The sequence below is a fragment of the Heterodontus francisci genome, chromosome 29 (genome assembly GCF_036365525.1).
Source record: "Heterodontus francisci isolate sHetFra1 chromosome 29, sHetFra1.hap1, whole genome shotgun sequence".
Lineage (NCBI taxonomy): Eukaryota > Metazoa > Chordata > Chondrichthyes > Heterodontiformes > Heterodontidae > Heterodontus > Heterodontus francisci.
In genome coordinates, this window is record NC_090399.1 from 5,574,829 (window position 1) to 5,593,497 (window position 18,669).

At 44.7% G+C, this 18,669-nt stretch overlaps 1 protein-coding gene across 1 annotated transcript in view; it reads left to right on the top strand.

The window, feature by feature from the left end:
* Positions 1-18,669, top strand: part of LOC137346090 (butyrophilin subfamily 3 member A1-like) — a 51,493-nt gene that overhangs the window by 20,415 nt on the left and 12,409 nt on the right. The window contains exons 6-11 of the mRNA XM_068009386.1: positions 211-237; positions 1,426-1,452; positions 6,226-6,246; positions 7,295-7,315; positions 8,203-8,229; positions 8,779-8,805. Of these exons, the coding sequence (XP_067865487.1) occupies positions 211-237; positions 1,426-1,452; positions 6,226-6,246; positions 7,295-7,315; positions 8,203-8,229; positions 8,779-8,805 (150 nt within the window). The remainder of the gene's footprint in view (positions 1-210; positions 238-1,425; positions 1,453-6,225; positions 6,247-7,294; positions 7,316-8,202; positions 8,230-8,778; positions 8,806-18,669) is intronic.

Here is an 18,669-nt window from a genome sequence, read left to right on the forward strand (position 1 = left end):
TCGGAGATTGGGGTGGGGATGTGGGGGGGGTTTGGAGAGTAGGATCTCAGACAGACGAGCTGTGAATTCTGTCAGTTAATGCTGCAGTCCTTTATTAAATAGTGATTCAGCCACCTTACCCAGAGGCAGCGAACAATATATGTTATAGTATTGTGTGTGTATAATCAAACAGTCCAACATATGTACAAACCTCTCTCTCTTCTCTTTCAGAGCTACACAAGCGCCCAACAATTGCGGGTAAGTAGTGCTCAGTATGAATATTTCTCCTGCCACCTTTACCTCCCCTCCATCTCCTGCCTCAGAGTGGCAGCTGTGGCTCAGTGAGTTTCACACTTGCCTAGCAGTCAGAAGGTTGTGGGTCAGAGTCACATGCCAGGGATTTGACCATAAAATTCCAGACTGACACTCCCAGTGCAGTACTGAGGGAGTGCTGCACTATCAGAGGGTCAGTACTGAGGGTCAGTGCTGCACTGTCGGAGGGTCAGTGCTGAGGCAGCACTGCGCTGTCGGAGGGTCAGTACTGAGGGAGTGCTGTACTGTCAGAGGGTCAGTACTGATGGAGTGCTGCACTGTCGGAGGGTCAGTACTGATGGAGTGCTGCACTGTCGGAGGGTCAGTTCTGAGGGAGTGCTTCACTGTCGGAGGGTCAGTTCTGAGGGAGTGCTTCACTGTCGGAGGGTCAGTACTGAGGGAGCGCTGCACTGTCGGAGGGTCAGTACTGAGGGAGTGCTTCACTGTCGGAGGGTCAGTACTGAGGGAGTGCTGCACTGTCGGAGGGTCAGTTCTGAGGGAGTGCTTCACTGTCGGAGGGTCAGTACTGAGGGAGTGCTGCACTGTCGGAGGGTCAGTTCTGAGGGAGTGCTGCACTGTCGGAGGGTCAGTTCTGAGGGAGCGCTGCACTGTCGGAGGGTCAGTACTGAGGGAGTGCTTCACTGTCGGAGGGTCAGTACTGAGGGAGTGCTTCACTGTCGGAGGGTCAGTACTGAGGGAGTGCTTCACTGTCGGAGGGTCAGTACTGAGGGAGTGCTTCACTGTCGGAGGGTCAGTACTGAGGGAGTGCTACACTGTCGGAGGGTCAGTACTGAGGGAGTGCTGCACTGTCGGAGGGTCAGTACTGAGGGAGCGTTACTTGTCCATCCCTGATTTTAATCGCTCCTCCATTGGTGTCTTCACCTTCAGTTACCGAGTTCCCGAAGTCTGGAATTCTCTCCCTACACTTCTCTAACTCTCTAACCCACTTTTCTCCTTTAACGAGGCTCCTTAAAACCCAACTCTTTGACCAAACCTTATGTGGCTCGGTGTGTAATTTTGTTTGATAAGGCTCCTGTGAAGCTTCTGTTCTGTTAGGTTAAAGGTGTTAGATAAATATAAGTTGTTGTTGTTGAGAATGACTGTCTATTATCTTTCCTCTTCCTTTTATTACAGAATTTCTAAGTTCAACCAATCATCAAGGTAAGAGGAATGAATTCTCCCCATTCCCATCTCTTATCGTGAGTGCCCTTGAATCTCTGAGACGATTGTGCTCGAGTACCTGTGATTCTGGAATGTTCCAGCGTGCTCGGTGAAATAAACAGGGGACTGCGTAGAGTGTTCCAGAGATTCCAGTGTGAAATATCAACCTAACGCCAAAACGCTGGGTTCAAGAATGTCCAGTCATTGAGATCCAGACTATTCTCTGTAGTAAATGGACAGTGTGTTCCAGACTATTCTCTGTAGTAAATGGACAGTGTGTTCCAGACTATTCTCTGTAGTAAATGGACAGTGTGTTCCAGACTATTCTCTATAGTAAATGGACAGTGTGTTCCAGACTATTCTCTGTAGTAAATGGACAGTGTGTTCCAGACTATTCTCTGTAGTAAATGGACAGTGTGTTCCAGACTATTCTCTGTAGTAAATGGACAGTGTGTTCCAGACTATTCTCTGTAGTAAATGGACAGTGTGTTCCAGACTATTCTCTGTAGTAAATGGACAGTGTGTTCCAGACTATTCCCTGTAGTAAATGGACAGTGTGTTCCAGACTATTCTCTGCAGTAAATGGACAGTGTGTTCCAGACTATTCCCTGTAGTAAATGGACAGTGTGTTCCAGACTACTCCCTGTAGTAAATGGACAGTGTGTTCCAGACTATTCTCTGTAGTAAATGGACAGTGTGTTCCAGACTATTCTCTGTAGTAAATGGACAGTGTGTTCCAGACTATTCTCTGTAGTAAATGGACAGTGTGTTCCAGACTATTCCCTGTAGTAAATGGACAGTGTGTTCCAGACTATTCCCTGTAGTAAATGGACAGTGTGTTCCAGACTATGCTCTGTCGTAAATGGACAGTGTGTTCCAGACTATTCCCTGTAGTAAATGGACAGTGTGTTCCAGACTATTCTCTGCAGTAAATGGACAGTGTGTTCCAGACTATTCCCTGTAGTAAATGGACAGTGTGTTCCAGACTATTCCCTGTAGTAAATGGACAGTGTGTTCCAGACTATTCTCTGTAGTAAATGGACAGTGTGTTCCAGACTATTCTCTGTAGTAAATGGACAGTGTGTTCCAGACTATTCTCTGTAGTAAATGGACAGTGTGTTCCAGACTATTCTCTGTAGTAAATGGACAGTGTGTTCCAGACTATTCTCTGTAGTAAATGGACAGTGTGTTCCAGACTATTCTCTGTAGTAAATGGACAGTGTGTTCCAGACTATTCTCTGTAGTAAATGGACAGTGTGTTCCAGACTATTCTCTGTAGTAAATGGACAGTGTGTTCCAGACTATTCTCTGTAGTAAATGGACAGTGTGTTCCAGACTATTCTCTGTAGTAAATGGACAGTGTGTTCCAGACTATTCTCTGTAGTAAATGGACAGTGTGTTCCAGACTATTCTCTGTAGTAAATGGACAGTGTGTTCCAGACTATTCCCTGCAGTAAATGGACAGTGTGTTCCAGACTATTCCCTGTAGTAAATGGACAGTGTGTTCCAGACTATTCTCTGTAGTAAATGGACAGTGTGTTCCAGACTATTCTCTGTAGTAAATGGACAGTGTGTTCCAGACTATTCTCTGTAGTAAATGGACAGTGTGTTCCAGACTATTCTCTGTAGTAAATGGACAGTGTGTTCCAGACTATTCTCTGTAGTAAATGGACAGTGTGTTCCAGACTATTCTCTGTAGTAAATGGACAGTGTGTTCCAGACTATTCTCTGTAGTAAATGGACAGTGTGTTCCAGACTATTCTCTGTAGTAAATGGACAGTGTGTTCCAGACTATTCTCTGTAGTAAATGGACAGTGTGTTCCAGACTATGCTCTGTCGTAAATGGACAGTGTGTTCCAGACTATTCCCTGTAGTAAATGGACAGTGTGTTCCAGACTATTCTCTGCAGTAAATGGACAGTGTGTTCCAGACTATTCCCTGTAGTAAATGGACAGTGTGTTCCAGACTATTCCCTGTAGTAAATGGACAGTGTGTTCCAGACTATTCTCTGTAGTAAATGGACAGTGTGTTCCAGACTATTCTCTGTAGTAAATGGACAGTGTGTTCCAGACTATTCTCTGTAGTAAATGGACAGTGTGTTCCAGACTATTCTCTGTAGTAAATGGACAGTGTGTTCCAGACTATTCTCTGTAGTAAATGGACAGTGTGTTCCAGACTATTCTCTGTAGTAAATGGACAGTGTGTTCCAGACTATTCTCTGTAGTAAATGGACAGTGTGTTCCAGACTATTCTCTGTAGTAAATGGACAGTGTGTTCCAGACTATTCTCTGTAGTAAATGGACAGTGTGTTCCAGACTATTCTCTGTAGTAAATGGACAGTGTGTTCCAGACTATTCTCTGTAGTAAATGGACAGTGTGTTCCAGACTATTCCCTGCAGTAAATGGACAGTGTGTTCCAGACTATTCCCTGTAGTAAATGGACAGTGTGTTCCAGACTATTCTCTGTAGTAAATGGACAGTGTGTTCCAGACTATTCTCTGTAGTAAATGGACAGTGTGTTCCAGACTATTCCCTGTAGTAAATGGACAGTGTGTTCCAGACTATTCCCTGTAGTAAATGGACAGTGTGTTCCAGACTATTCCCTGTAGTAAATGGACAGTGTGTTCCAGACTATTCTCTGTAGTAAATGGACAGTGTGTTCCAGACTATTCTCTGTAGTAAATGGACAGTGTGTTCCAGACTATTCTCTGTAGTAAATGGACAGTGTGTTCCAGACTATTCTCTGTAGTAAATGGACAGTGTGTTCCAGACTATTCCCTGTAGTAAATGGACAGTGTGTTCCAGACTATTCTCTGTAGTAAATGGACAGTGTGTTCCAGACTATTCTCTGTAGTAAATGGACAGTGTGTTCCAGACTATTCTCTGTAGTAAATGGACAGTGTGTTCCAGACTATTCTCTGTAGTAAATGGACAGTGTGTTCCAGACTATTCCCTGTAGTAAATGGACAGTGTGTTCCAGACTATTCCCTGTAGTAAATGGACAGTGTGTTCCAGACTATTCCCTGTAGTAAATGGACAGTGTGTTCCAGACTATTCTCTGTAGTAAATGGACAGTGTGTTCCAGACTATTCTCTGTAGTAAATGGACAGTGTGTTCCAGACTATTCCCTGTAGTAAATGGACAGTGTGTTCCAGACTATTCCCTGTAGTAAATGGACAGTGTGTTCCAGACTATTCCCTGTAGTAAATGGACAGTGTGTTCCAGACTATTCTCTGTAGTAAATGGACAGTGTGTTCCAGACTATTCTCTGTAGTAAATGGACAGTGTGTTCCAGACTATTCTCTGTAGTAAATGGACAGTGTGTTCCAGACTATTCTCTGTAGTAAATGGACAGTGTGTTCCAGACTATTCCCTGTAGTAAATGGACAGTGTGTTCCAGACAATTCCCTGTAGTAAATGGACAGTGTGTTCCAGACTATTCCCTGTAGTAAATGGACAGTGTGTTCCAGACTATTCTCTGTAGTAAATGGACATTGTGTTCCAGACTATTCTCTGTAGTAAATGGACAGTGTGTTCCAGACTATTCTCTGTAGTAAATGGACAGTGTGTTCCAGACTATTCTCTGTAGTAAATGGACAGTGTGTTCCAGACTATTCTCTGTAGTAAATGGACAGTGTGTTCCAGACTATTCTCTGTAGTAAATGGACAGTGTGTTCCAGACTAATCTCTGTAGTAAATGGACAGTGTGTTCCAGACTATTCTCTGTAGTAAATGGACAGTGTGTTCCAGACTATTCTCTGTAGTAAATGGACAGTGTGTTCCAGACTATTCCCTGCAGTAAATGGACAGTGTGTTCCAGACTATTCCCTGTAGTAAATGGACAGTGTGTTCCAGACTATTCTCTGTAGTAAATGGACAGTGTGTTCCAGACTATTCTCTGTAGTAAATGGACAGTGTGTTCCAGACTATTCTCTGTAGTAAATGAGACGCTCTGTGTTTCAGTCTATTCCCTCTGGAAATAGTTTCACTGTGAATCGAAGTATGAAAGTAGTCTGGTCGTCCAGAGTACATGTACAACTTTTTATTGTATTGTATCTGCAAGGCACATGTCAGGAGTCTGATGGAATACTCTCCACTTGCCTGGATGGGTGCATCTCCAACAACACTGAAGAAGCTCCACACCATCCAGGACAAAGCTGCCCGCTTGATTGGCACCCCATCTACAAACATTCACTCCCTCCACCACCGACGCACAGTGGTAGCTGTGTGTACCATCTACAAGATGCACTGCAGCAATGCACCAAGGCTCCTTAGACAGCACCTTCCAAACCCGTGACATCTACCACCTGGAAGGACAAGGGCAGCAGATACATGGGAACACCACCACCTGCAAGTTCCCCTCCAAGTCACACACCATCCTGACTTGGAACTATATCGCCGTTGCTTCACTGTTGCTGGGTAAAATCCTGGAACTCCCTTCCTAACAGCACTGTGGGTGTACCTACCTCACATAGACTGCAATGATTCAAGAAGGCAGCTCACCACCACCATGGGCAATTAATGATGGGCAATAAATACTGGCCTGGCCAGCGATGCAAATATCCTGAGAGTGGATTTTAAACAAATGGGGAATGCAAACAAGGAAAGTTGAACCACAAACTAAGCTTGACATGAGGGAACTGAAGGGTTTGCAGGAGTCACCAGTATCTTAATTTACTAATGAAGGCTCCATGCCAACCCTTGTGTAGTAGGCTCTGACCTTGGCTTGTTTCTCTGCTCACTCCTGATATTTATTTTCCTTTTTTTTTCCAGCTCAGCTCAGTCGTGATATTGGTGAGTTTTCCAGACTAAACACTTGGCTGGACAATCGAGCAAGCTTGTACCAGTGTCACCAAGGCAGATATTTTCCACTGCTTTCTCTTATTTTGCCCTTGTTGCCTGGCGGCCAATGTACAATGCTGGTTGGTCAAAGCACGGTTGTGTGCTTCGGGTCCGTGACCTGGTGACCTCCAGAGCTCATTGGGGGAGGGGCGGGAGTTTGTGTTGCCATGGCGCTGAACTCCAAATCAGACAGAGTTCAAACACCAACCCCCTGCACAACACCTAGCATCTCCGAACGTGTTCATCTCCCAGGCAGACAACATTGCACAGCAGCTTCTCATCAGACCCTTGTGATGGCTGAAACCATGAAAGGGATCTGAGCACTTCCATTTGCAGAGGATCAGGTGCTGTTTTGAGGTGCTGTTCGTTACTGTCAGTCAGGCCCGAGCTCCGATCCAGCCCCGAGCTCCGATCCAGGCCCGAGCTCCGCACCAGGCCCGAGCTCCGCACCAGGCGCGAGCTCCGATCCAGGCCCGAGCTCCGAACCAGGCCCGAGCTCCGATCCAGGCCCGAGCTCCGATCCAGGCCCGAGCTCCGATCCAGGCCCGAGCTCCGAACCAGGCCCGAGCTCCGAACCAGGCCCGAGCTCCGAACCAGGCCCGAGCTCCGATCCAGGCCCGAGCTCCGAACCAGGCCCGAGCTCCGAACCAGGCCCGAGCTCCGAACCAGGCCCGAGCTCCGAACCAGGCCCGAGCTCCGAACCAGGCCCGAGCTCCGATCCAGGCCCGAGCTCCGATCCAGGCCCGAGCTCCGATCCAGGCCCGAGCTCCGATCCAGGCCCGAGCTCCGAACCAGGCCCGAGCTCCGAACCAGGCCCGAGCTCCGAACCAGGCCCGAGCTCCGAATCAGGCCCGAGGCTGGTAGGAGTGAAAGATTTTTCTGTCTGTGCATAATGAAAGCCCCACTTGATCCAGTTGCTGTAGATTTGTACACACAAACATGAACATTGTTTCTCCACTAGCCCAAACTAATTTGCCTTTTTTATATTGTTTTCCTTCAGATAATGCTGAAGCTAATTTAAGTAAGTTACTCTCATCCAATGTGAGGGGGAAGTTTCCTCTCTCTGTGTCTCGCTCTGTCTCTGCGCTTTGCAACATTTTATTATATTAAGAGCACTACATAAATACAAGTTCACCAGTAGTAATATTAATGTTCTCCTCTCTCTCGTTGTCATCCTCTCTTGCTCTCTCTCTCTCTCTCTCTCTCTCTCACTCATGTTCACACGTTCTCTCTCTTTCGTTTGCACTCTCTCTCTCATTCTCACTCAAGTTTAAAAGGAACCAGGAGGGATGGATGAGGGATTGTTTCAGTGACAGACAGGCTGAAGCAGGAGGGATGGATGAGGGATTGTTTCAGTGACAGACAGGCTGAAGCAGGAGGGATGGATGAGGGATTGTTTCAGTGACAGACAGGCTGAAGCAGGAGGGATGGATGAGGGATTGTTTCAGTGACAGACAGGCTGAAGCAGGAGGGATGGATGAGAGATTGTTTCAGTGACAGACAGGCTGAAGCAGGAGGGATGGATGAGGGATTGTTTCAGTGACAGACAGGCTGAAGCAGGAGGGATGGATGAGGGATTGTTTCAGTGACAGACAGGCTGAAGCAGGAGGGATGGATGAGGGATTGTTTCAGTGACAGACAGGCTGAAGCAGGAGGGATGGATGAGGGATTGTTTCAGTGACAGACAGGCTGAAGCAGGAGGGATGGATGAGAGATTGTTTCAGTGACAGACAGGCTGAAGCAGGAGGGATGGATGAGGGATTGTTTCAGTGACAGACAGGCTGAACCAGGGGCAGTGTTATGGAGGTGGAAATATTAGTTTCTTTGGTAGGTTCGTTCTAATTGGATGAGGGGTGATGCGAGGCAACCCGGCATTTTACTGACACGTGTTTCTTTCCGTCATTACAGACCGAGAGGAGACTCTGTCTAAAACGGGTAAGCTCTCAATGGTTATTGGGCGGGTGCAGTGCTGATCTGACAGTGCCTCACCGTTCCTCCGTTTCTCTCTCACGCAGTATGGCAGTGAGTTATACCATGTACCTCCCGGGCCCTCCCGCTCCTCCCGGTGCCCTCCCGGGCTCCTCCCGGTGCCCTCCCGGGCTCCTCCCGGGGCCCTCCCGCTCCTCCCGGGGCCCTCCCCCTCCTCCTGGGGCCCTCCCCCTCCTCCTGGGGTCCTCCCACTCCTCCCGGGTTAGACAACTCTGTGGGTTATCATACTGCCCGATCCCGTGTTGGGGACACGTTTGAGTCTATTGAGGATTGATGGGGTACCTTGCATCTCTGGGTTGTCACAATAATGGAAAGAAAATGGTGGGCGTCCACCTGTTGTTTTCAAGGTTTCCGGAATATTCTACTTTGTGTGATGCTGATGTTGGACACTTTGATATTTAAGAGAATACATTTCGGTTTATTAATAGAGTGGTGTTGCAATGGATTGAAGAACTGGTTTAAAACCCTTTAACTTTGTTCTTTTTGTATTTACAGCTGCAGAGAGAGTCATCTCTCATGCGGGTAAGAAACACATTCCAGTCCCTTTATCACATCCTTCCCGCATTCCCAGGAATCAAACTGAAGGACTGTTCACCTCAGCAACTCCCTTCAGGATTAATGTAATCCGATTTCTCCGTGGGACAGGTTGTTAAACTGGGCAGAAAATCCTTTGGATGGGATCTTAAACTGGGAGGAAAATCCTTTGGATGGGATCTTAAACTGGGCAGAAAATCCTTTTGGATGGGATGTTAAACTGGGAGGAAAATCCTTTTGGATGGGATGTTAAACTGGGAGGAACATCCTTTTGGATGGGATGTTAAACTGGGAGGAACATCCTTTTGGATGGGATGTTAAACTGGGAGGAAAATCCTTTTGGATGGGATGTTAAACTGGGAGGAACATCCTTTTGGATGGGATGTTAAACTGGGCAGAAAATCCTTTTGGATGGGATGTTAAACTGGGCAGAAAATCCTTTTGGATGGGATGTTAAACTGGGAGGAAAATCCTTTTGGATGGGATGTTAAACTGGGAGGAACATCCTTTTGGATGGGATGTTAAACTGGGAGGAACATCCTTTTGGATGGGATGTTAAACTGGGAGGAACATCCTTTTGGATGGGATGTTAAACTGGGAGGAAAATCCTTTTGGATGGGATGTTAAACTGGGAGGAAAATCCTTTTGGATGGGATGTTAAACTGGGCAGAAAATCCTTTTGGATGGGATGTTAAACTGGGAGGAAAATCCTTTTGGATGGGATGTTAAACTGGGAGGAAAATCCTTTTGGATGGGATGTTAAACTGGGCAGAAAATCCTTTTGGATGGGATGTTAAACTGGGAGGAAAATCCTTTTGGATGGGATGTTAAACTGGGAGGAAAATCCTTTTGGATGGGATGTTAAACTGGGAGGAAAATCCTTTTGGATGGGATGTTAAACTGGGAGGAAAATCCTTTTGGATGGGATGTTAAACTGGGAGGAAAATCCTTTTGGATGGGATGTTAAACTGGGAGGAAAATCCTTTTGGATGGGATGTTAAACTGGGAGGAAAATCCTTTTGGATGGGATGTTAAACTGGGCAGAAAATCCTTTTGGATGGGATGTTAAACTGGGAGGAAAATCCTTTTGGATGGGATGTTAAACTGGGAGGAAAATCCTTTTGGATGGGATGTTAAACTGGGAGGAACATCCTTTTGGATGGGATGTTAAACTGGGAGGAACATCCTTTTGGATGGGATGTTAAACTGGGAGGAAAATCCTTTTGGATGGGATGTTAAACTGGGAGGAAATTCCTTTTGGATGGGATGTTAAACTGGGAGGAACATCCTTTTGGATGGGATGTTAAACTGGGAGGAACATCCTTTTGGATGGGATGTTAAACTGGGAGGAACATCCTTTTGGATGGGATGTTAAACTGGGAGGAACATCCTTTTGGATGGGATGTTAAACTGGGAGGAACATCCTTTTGGATGGGATGTTAAACTGGGAGGAACATCCTTTTGGATGGGATGTTAAACTGGGAGGAAATTCCTTTTGGATGGGATGTTAAACTGGGAGGAACATCCTTTTGGATGGGATGTTAAACTGGGAGGAACATCCTTTTGGATGGGATGTTAAACTGGGAGGAACATCCTTTTGGATGGGATGTTAAACTGGGAGGAAAATCCTTTTGGATGGGATGTTAAACTGGGAGGAAAATCCTTTTGGATGGGATGTTAAACTGGGAGGAAAATCCTTTTGGATGGGATGTTAAACTGGGAGGAAAATCCTTTTGGATGGGATGTTAAACTGGGAGGAAAATCCTTTTGGATGGGATGTTAAACTGGGCAGAAAATCCTTTTGGATGGGATGTTAAACTGGGAGGAAAATCCTTTTGGATGGGATGTTAAACTGGGAGGAAAATCCTTTTGGATGGGATGTTAAACTGGGAGGAAAATCCTTTTGGATGGGATGTTAAACTGGGAGGAACATCCTTTTGGATGGGATGTTAAACTGGGAGGAAAATCCTTTTGGATGGGATGTTAAACTGGGAGGAAAATCCTTTTGGATGGGATGTTAAACTGGGAGGAAAATCCTTTTGGATGGGATGTTAAACTGGGAGGAAAATCCTTTTGGATGGGATGTTAAACTGGGAGGAAAATCCTTTTGGATGGGATGTTAAACTGGGAGGAACATCCTTTTGGATGGGATGTTAAACTGGGAGGAAAATCCTTTTGGATGGGATGTTAAACTGGGAGGAAAATCCTTTTGGATGGGATGTTAAACTGGGAGGAACATCCTTTTGGATGGGATGTTAAACTGGGAGGAAAATCCTTTTGGATGGGATGTTAAACTGGGAGGAAAATCCTTTTGGATGGGATGTTAAACTGGGAGGAACATCCTTTTGGATGGGATGTTAAACTGGGAGGAAAATCCTTTTGGATGGGATGTTAAACTGGGAGGAAAATCCTTTTGGATGGGATGTTAAACTGGGAGGAACATCCTTTTGGATGGGATGTTAAGCTGGGAGGAACATCCTTTTGGATGGGATGTTAAACTGGGAGGAAAATCCTTTTGGATGGGATGTTAAACTGGGAGGAAAATCCTTTTGGATGGGATGTTAAACTGGGAGGAAAATCCTTTTGGATGGGATGTTAAACTGGGAGGAAAATCCTTTTGGATGGGATGTTAAACTGGGCAGAAAATCCTTTTGGATGGGATGTTAAACTGGGAGGAACATCCTTTTGGATGGGATGTTAAACTGGGAGGAACATCCTTTTGGATGGGATGTTAAACTGGGAGGAACATCCTTTTGGATGGGATGTTAAACTGGGAGGAACATCCTTTTGGATGGGATGTTAAACTGGGCAGAAAATCCTTTTGGATGGGATGTTAAACTGGGAGGAAAATCCTTTTGGATGGGATGTTAAACTGGGAGGAAAATCCTTTTGGATGGGATGTTAAACTGGGAGGAACATCCTTTTGGATGGGATGTTAAACTGGGCAGAAAATCCTTTTGGATGGGATGTTAAACTGGGAGGAACATCCTTTTGGATGGGATGTTAAACTGGGAGGAACATCCTTTTGGATGGGATGTTAAACTGGGAGGAACATCCTTTTGGATGGGATGTTAAACTGGGAGGAACATCCTTTTGGATGGGATGTTAAACTGGGCAGAAAATCCTTTTGGATGGGATGTTAAACTGGGAGGAACATCCTTTTGGATGGGATGTTAAACTGGGAGGAAAATCCTTTTGGATGGGATGTTAAACTGGGAGGAAAATCCTTTTGGATGGGATGTTAAACTGGGAGGAAAATCCTTTTGGATGGGATGTTAAACTGGGAGGAAAATCCTTTTGGATGGGATGTTAAACTGGGAGGAAAATCCTTTTGGATGGGATGTTAAACTGGGAGGAAAATCCTTTTGGATGGGATGTTAAACTGGGAGGAACATCCTTTTGGATGGGATGTTAAACTGGGAGGAACATCCTTTTGGATGGGATGTTAAACTGGGAGGAAAATCCTTTTGGATGGGATGTTAAACTGGGAGGAAAATCCTTTTGGATGGGATGTTAAACTGGGAGGAAAATCCTTTTGGATGGGATGTTAAACTGGGAGGAAAATCCTTTTGGATGGGATGTTAAACTGGGAGGAAAATCCTTTTGGATGGGATGTTAAACTGGGAGGAAAATCCTTTGGATGGGATGTTAAACTGGGCAGAAAATCCTTTTGGATGGGATGTTAAACTGGGAGGAACATCCTTTTGGATGGGATGTTAAACTGGGAGGAAAATCCTTTTGGATGGGATGTTAAACTGGGAGGAAAATCCTTTTGGATGGGATGTTAAACTGGGAGGAAATTCCTTTTGGATGGGATGTTAAACTGGGAGGAAAATCCTTTTGGATGGGATGTTAAACTGGGAGGAAAATCCTTTTGGATGGGATGTTAAACTGGGCAGAAAATCCTTTTGGATGGGATGTTAAACTGGGAGGAACATCCTTTTGGATGGGATGTTAAACTGGGCAGAAAATCCTTTTGGATGGGATGTTAAACTGGGAGGAAAATCCTTTGGATGGGATGTTAAACTGGGCAGAAAATCCTTTTGGATGGGATGTTAAACTGGGAGGAACATCCTTTTGGATGGGATGTTAAACTGGGAGGAAAATCCTTTTGGATGGGATGTTAAACTGGGAGGAAAATCCTTTTGGATGGGATGTTAAACTGGGCAGAAAATCCTTTTGGATGGGATGTTAAACTGGGAGGAAAATCCTTTGGATGGGATGTTAAACTGGGCAGAAAATCCTTTTGGATGGGATGTTAAACTGGGAGGAACATCCTTTTGGATGGGATGTTAAACTGGGAGGAAAATCCTTTTGGATGGGATGTTAAACTGGGAGGAAAATCCTTTTGGATGGGATGTTAAACTGGGAGGAAATTCCTTTTGGATGGGATGTTAAACTGGGAGGAAAATCCTTTTGGATGGGATGTTAAACTGGGAGGAAAATCCTTTTGGATGGGATGTTAAACTGGGAGGAACATCCTTTTGGATGGGATGTTAAACTGGGAGGAAAATCCTTTTGGATGGGATGTTAAACTGGGAGGAAAATCCTTTTGGATGGGATGTTAAACTGGGAGGAACATCCTTTTGGATGGGATGTTAAACTGGGAGGAACATCCTTTTGGATGGGATGTTAAACTGGGAGGAAAATCCTTTTGGATGGGATGTTAAACTGGGAGGAAAATCCTTTTGGATGGGATGTTAAACTGGGCAGAAAATCCTTTTGGATGGGATGTTAAACTGGGAGGAAAATCCTTTTGGATGGGATGTTAAACTGGGAGGAAAATCCTTTTGGATGGGATGTTAAACTGGGAGGAACATCCTTTTGGATGGGATGTTAAACTGGGAGGAACATCCTTTTGGATGGGATGTTAAACTGGGAGGAACATCCTTTTGGATGGGATGTTAAACTGGGAGGAAAATCCTTTTGGATGGGATGTTAAACTGGGAGGAAAATCCTTTTGGATGGGATGTTAAACTGGGCAGAAAATCCTTTTGGATGGGATGTTAAACTGGGAGGAACATCCTTTTGGATGGGATGTTAAACTGGGAGGAAAATCCTTTTGGATGGGATGTTAAACTGGGAGGAAAATCCTTTTGGATGGGATGTTAAACTGGGCAGAAAATCCTTTTGGATGGGATGTTAAACTGGGAGGAACATCCTTTTGGATGGGATGTTAAACTGGGCAGAAAATCCTTTTGGATGGGATGTTAAACTGGGAGGAAAATCCTTTGGATGGGATGTTAAACTGGGCAGAAAATCCTTTTGGATGGGATGTTAAACTGGGAGGAACATCCTTTTGGATGGGATGTTAAACTGGGAGGAAAATCCTTTTGGATGGGATGTTAAACTGGGAGGAAAATCCTTTTGGATGGGATGTTAAACTGGGAGGAAATTCCTTTTGGATGGGATGTTAAACTGGGAGGAAAATCCTTTTGGATGGGATGTTAAACTGGGAGGAAAATCCTTTTGGATGGGATGTTAAACTGGGAGGAACATCCTTTTGGATGGGATGTTAAACTGGGAGGAAAATCCTTTTGGATGGGATGTTAAACTGGGAGGAAAATCCTTTTGGATGGGATGTTAAACTGGGAGGAACATCCTTTTGGATGGGATGTTAAACTGGGAGGAAAATCCTTTTGGATGGGATGTTAAACTGGGAGGAAAATCCTTTTGGATGGGATGTTAAACTGGGAGGAAATTCCTTTTGGATGGGATGTTAAACTGGGAGGAACATCCTTTTGGATGGGATGTTAAACTGGGAGGAAAATCCTTTTGGATGGGATGTTAAACTGGGAGGAAAATCCTTTTGGATGGGATGTTAAACTGGGAGGAACATCCTTTTGGATGGGATGTTAAACTGGGAGGAACATCCTTTTGGATGGGATGTTAAACTGGGAGGAAAATCCTTTTGGATGGGATGTTAAACTGGGAGGAACATCCTTTTGGATGGGATGTTAAACTGGGAGGAAAATCCTTTTGGATGGGATGTTAAACTGGGAGGAAAATCCTTTTGGATGGGATGTTAAACTGGGAGGAAATTCCTTTTGGATGGGATGTTAAACTGGGAGGAAATTCCTTTTGGATGGGATGTTAAACTGGGAGGAACATCCTTTTGGATGGGATGTTAAACTGGGAGGAACATCCTTTTGGATGGGATGTTAAACTGGGAGGAACATCCTTTTGGATGGGATGTTAAACTGGGAGGAACATCCTTTTGGATGGGATGTTAAACTGGGAGGAAATTCCTTTTGGATGGGATGTTAAACTGGGAGGAACATCCTTTTGGATGGGATGTTAAACTGGGAGGAACATCCTTTTGGATGGGATGTTAAACTGGGAGGAACATCCTTTTGGATGGGATGTTAAACTGGGAGGAACATCCTTTTGGATGGGATGTTAAACTGGGAGGAACATCCTTTTGGATGGGATGTTAAACTGGGAGGAAATTCCTTTTGGATGGGATGTTAAACTGGGAGGAACATCCTTTTGGATGGGATGTTAAACTGGGAGGAACATCCTTTTGGATGGGATGTTAAACTGGGAGGAACATCCTTTTGGATGGGATGTTAAACTGGGAGGAACATCCTTTTGGATGGGATGTTAAACTGGGAGGAAATTCCTTTTGGATGGGATGTTAAACTGGGAGGAACATCCTTTTGGATGGGATGTTAAACTGGGAGGAACATCCTTTTGGATGGGATGTTAAACTGGGAGGAACATCCTTTTGGATGGGATGTTAAACTGGGAGGAACATCCTTTTGGATGGGATGTTAAACTGGGAGGAACATCCTTTTGGATGGGATGTTAAACTGGGAGGAACATCCTTTTGGATGGGATGTTAAACTGGGAGGAACATCCTTTTGGATGGGATGTTAAACTGGGAGGAAAATCCTTTTGGATGGGATGTTAAACTGGGAGGAAATTCCTTTTGGATGGGATGTTAAACTGGGAGGAACATCCTTTTGGATGGGATGTTAAACTGGGAGGAAAATCCTTTTGGATGGGATGTTAAACTGGGAGGAACATCCTTTTGGATGGGATGTTAAACTGGGAGGAACATCCTTTTGGATGGGATGTTAAACTGGGAGGAAATTCCTTTTGGATGGGATGTTAAACTGGGAGGAACATCCTTTTGGATGGGATGTTAAACTGGGAGGAACATCCTTTTGGATGGGATGTTAAACTGGGAGGAACATCCTTTTGGATGGGATGTTAAACTGGGAGGAAATTCCTTTTGGATGGGATGTTAAACTGGGAGGAACATCCTTTTGGATGGGATGTTAAACTGGGAGGAACATCCTTTTGGATGGGATGTTAAACTGGGAGGAACATCCTTTTGGATGGGATGTTAAACTGGGAGGAACATCCTTTTGGATGGGATGTTAAACTGGGAGGAACATCCTTTTGGATGGGATGTTAAACTGGGAGGAACATCCTTTTGGATGGGATGTTAAACTGGGAGGAAATTCCTTTTGGATGGGATGTTAAACTGGGAGGAACATCCTTTTGGATGGGATGTTAAACTGGGAGGAACATCCTTTTGGATGGGATGTTAAACTGGGAGGAACATCCTTTTGGATGGGATGTTAAACTGGGAGGAAATTCCTTTTGGATGGGATGTTAAACTGGGAGGAACATCCTTTTGGATGGGATGTTAAACTGGGAGGAACATCCTTTTGGATGGGATGTTAAACTGGGAGGAACATCCTTTTGGATGGGATGTTAAACTGGGAGGAACATCCTTTTGGATGGGATGTTAAACTGGGAGGAACATCCTTTTGGATGGGATGTTAAACTGGGAGGAACATCCTTTTGGATGGGATGTTAAACTGGGAGGAAATTCCTTTTGGATGGGATGTTAAACTGGGAGGAACATCCTTTTGGATGGGATGTTAAACTGGGAGGAAAATCCTTTTGGATGGGATGTTAAACTGGGAGGAAATTCCTTTTGGATGGGATGTTAAACTGGGAGGAAAATCCTTTTGGATGGGATGTTAAACTGGGCAGAAAATCCTTTTGGATGGGATGTTAAACTGGGAGGAACATCCTTTTGGATGGGATGTTAAACTGGGAGGAAATTCCTTTTGGATGGGATGTTAAACTGGGAGGAAAATCCTTTTGGATGGGATGTTAAACTGGGAGGAACATCCTTTTGGATGGGATGTTAAACTGGGAGGAAATTCCTTTTGGATGGGATGTTAAACTGGGAGGAAATTCCTTTTGGATGGGATGTTAAACTGGGAGGAACATCCTTTTGGATGGGATGTTAAACTGGGAGGAAATTCCTTTTGGATGGGATGTTAAACTGGGAGGAACATCCTTTTGGATGGGATGTTAAACTGGGAGGAACATCCTTTTGGATGGGATGTTAAACTGGGAGGAACATCCTTTTGGATGGGATGTTAAACTGGGAGGAAAATCCTTTTGGATGGGATGTTAAACTGGGAGGAACATCCTTTTGGATGGGATGTTAAACTGGGAGGAAAATCCTTTTGGATGGGATGTTAAACTGGGAGGAAAATCCTTTTGGATGGGATGTTAAACTGGGAGGAAATTCCTTTTGGATGGGATGTTAAACTGGGAGGAACATCCTTTTGGATGGGATGTTAAACTGGGAGGAAATTCCTTTTGGATGGGATGTTAAACTGGGAGGAACATCCTTTTGGATGGGATGTTAAACTGGGAGGAAATTCCTTTTGGATGGGATGTTAAACTGGGAGGAACATCCTTTTGGATGGGATGTTAAACTGGGAGGAACATCCTTTTGGATGGGATGTTAAACTGGGAGGAACATCCTTTTGGATGGGATGTTAAACTGGGAGGAAAATCCTTTTGGATGGGATGTTAAACTGGGAGGAACATCCTTTTGGATGGGATGTTAAACTGGGAGGAAATTCCTTTTGGATGGGATGTTAAACTGGGAGGAACATCCTTTTGGATGGGATGTTAAACTGGGAGGAAAATCCTTTTGGATGGGATGTTAAACTGGGAGGAAATTCCTTTTGGATGGGATGTTAAACTGGGAGGAAATTCCTTTTGGATGGGATGTTAAACTGGGAGGAACATCCTTTTGGATGGGATGTTAAACTGGGAGGAAATTCCTTTTGGATGGGATGTTAAACTGGGAGGAAATTCCTTTTGGATGGGATGTTAAACTGGGCAGAAAATCCTTTTGGATGGGATGTTAAACTGGGAGGAACATCCTTTTGGATGGGATGTTAAACTGGGAGGAACATCCTTTTGGATGGGATGTTAAACTGGGAGGAAAATCCTTTTGGATGGGATGTTAAACTGGGAGGAACATCCTTTTGGATGGGATGTTAAACTGGGAGGAACATCCTTTTGGATGGGATGTTAAACTGGGAGGAAAATCCTTTTGGATGGGATGTTAAACTGGGAGGAACATCCTTTTGGATGGGATGTTAAACTGGGAGGAACATCCTTTTGGATGGGATGTTAAACTGGGAGGAACATCCTTTTGGATGGGATGTTAAACTGGGAGGAACATCCTTTTGGATGGGATGTTAAACTGGGAGGAACATCCTTTTGGATGGGATGTTAAACTGGGAGGAAATTCCTTTTGGATGGGATGTTAAACTGGGAGGAACATCCTTTTGGATGGGATGTTAAACTGGGAGGAAAATCCTTTTGGATGGGATGTTAAACTGGGAGGAAAATCCTTTTGGATGGGATGTTAAACTGGGAGGAACATCCTTTTGGATGGGATGTTAAACTGGGAGGAAAATCCTTTTGGATGGGATGTTAAACTGGGAGGAAATTCCTTTTGGATGGGATGTTAAACTGGGAGGAACATCCTTTTGGATGGGATGTTAAACTGGGAGGAAAATC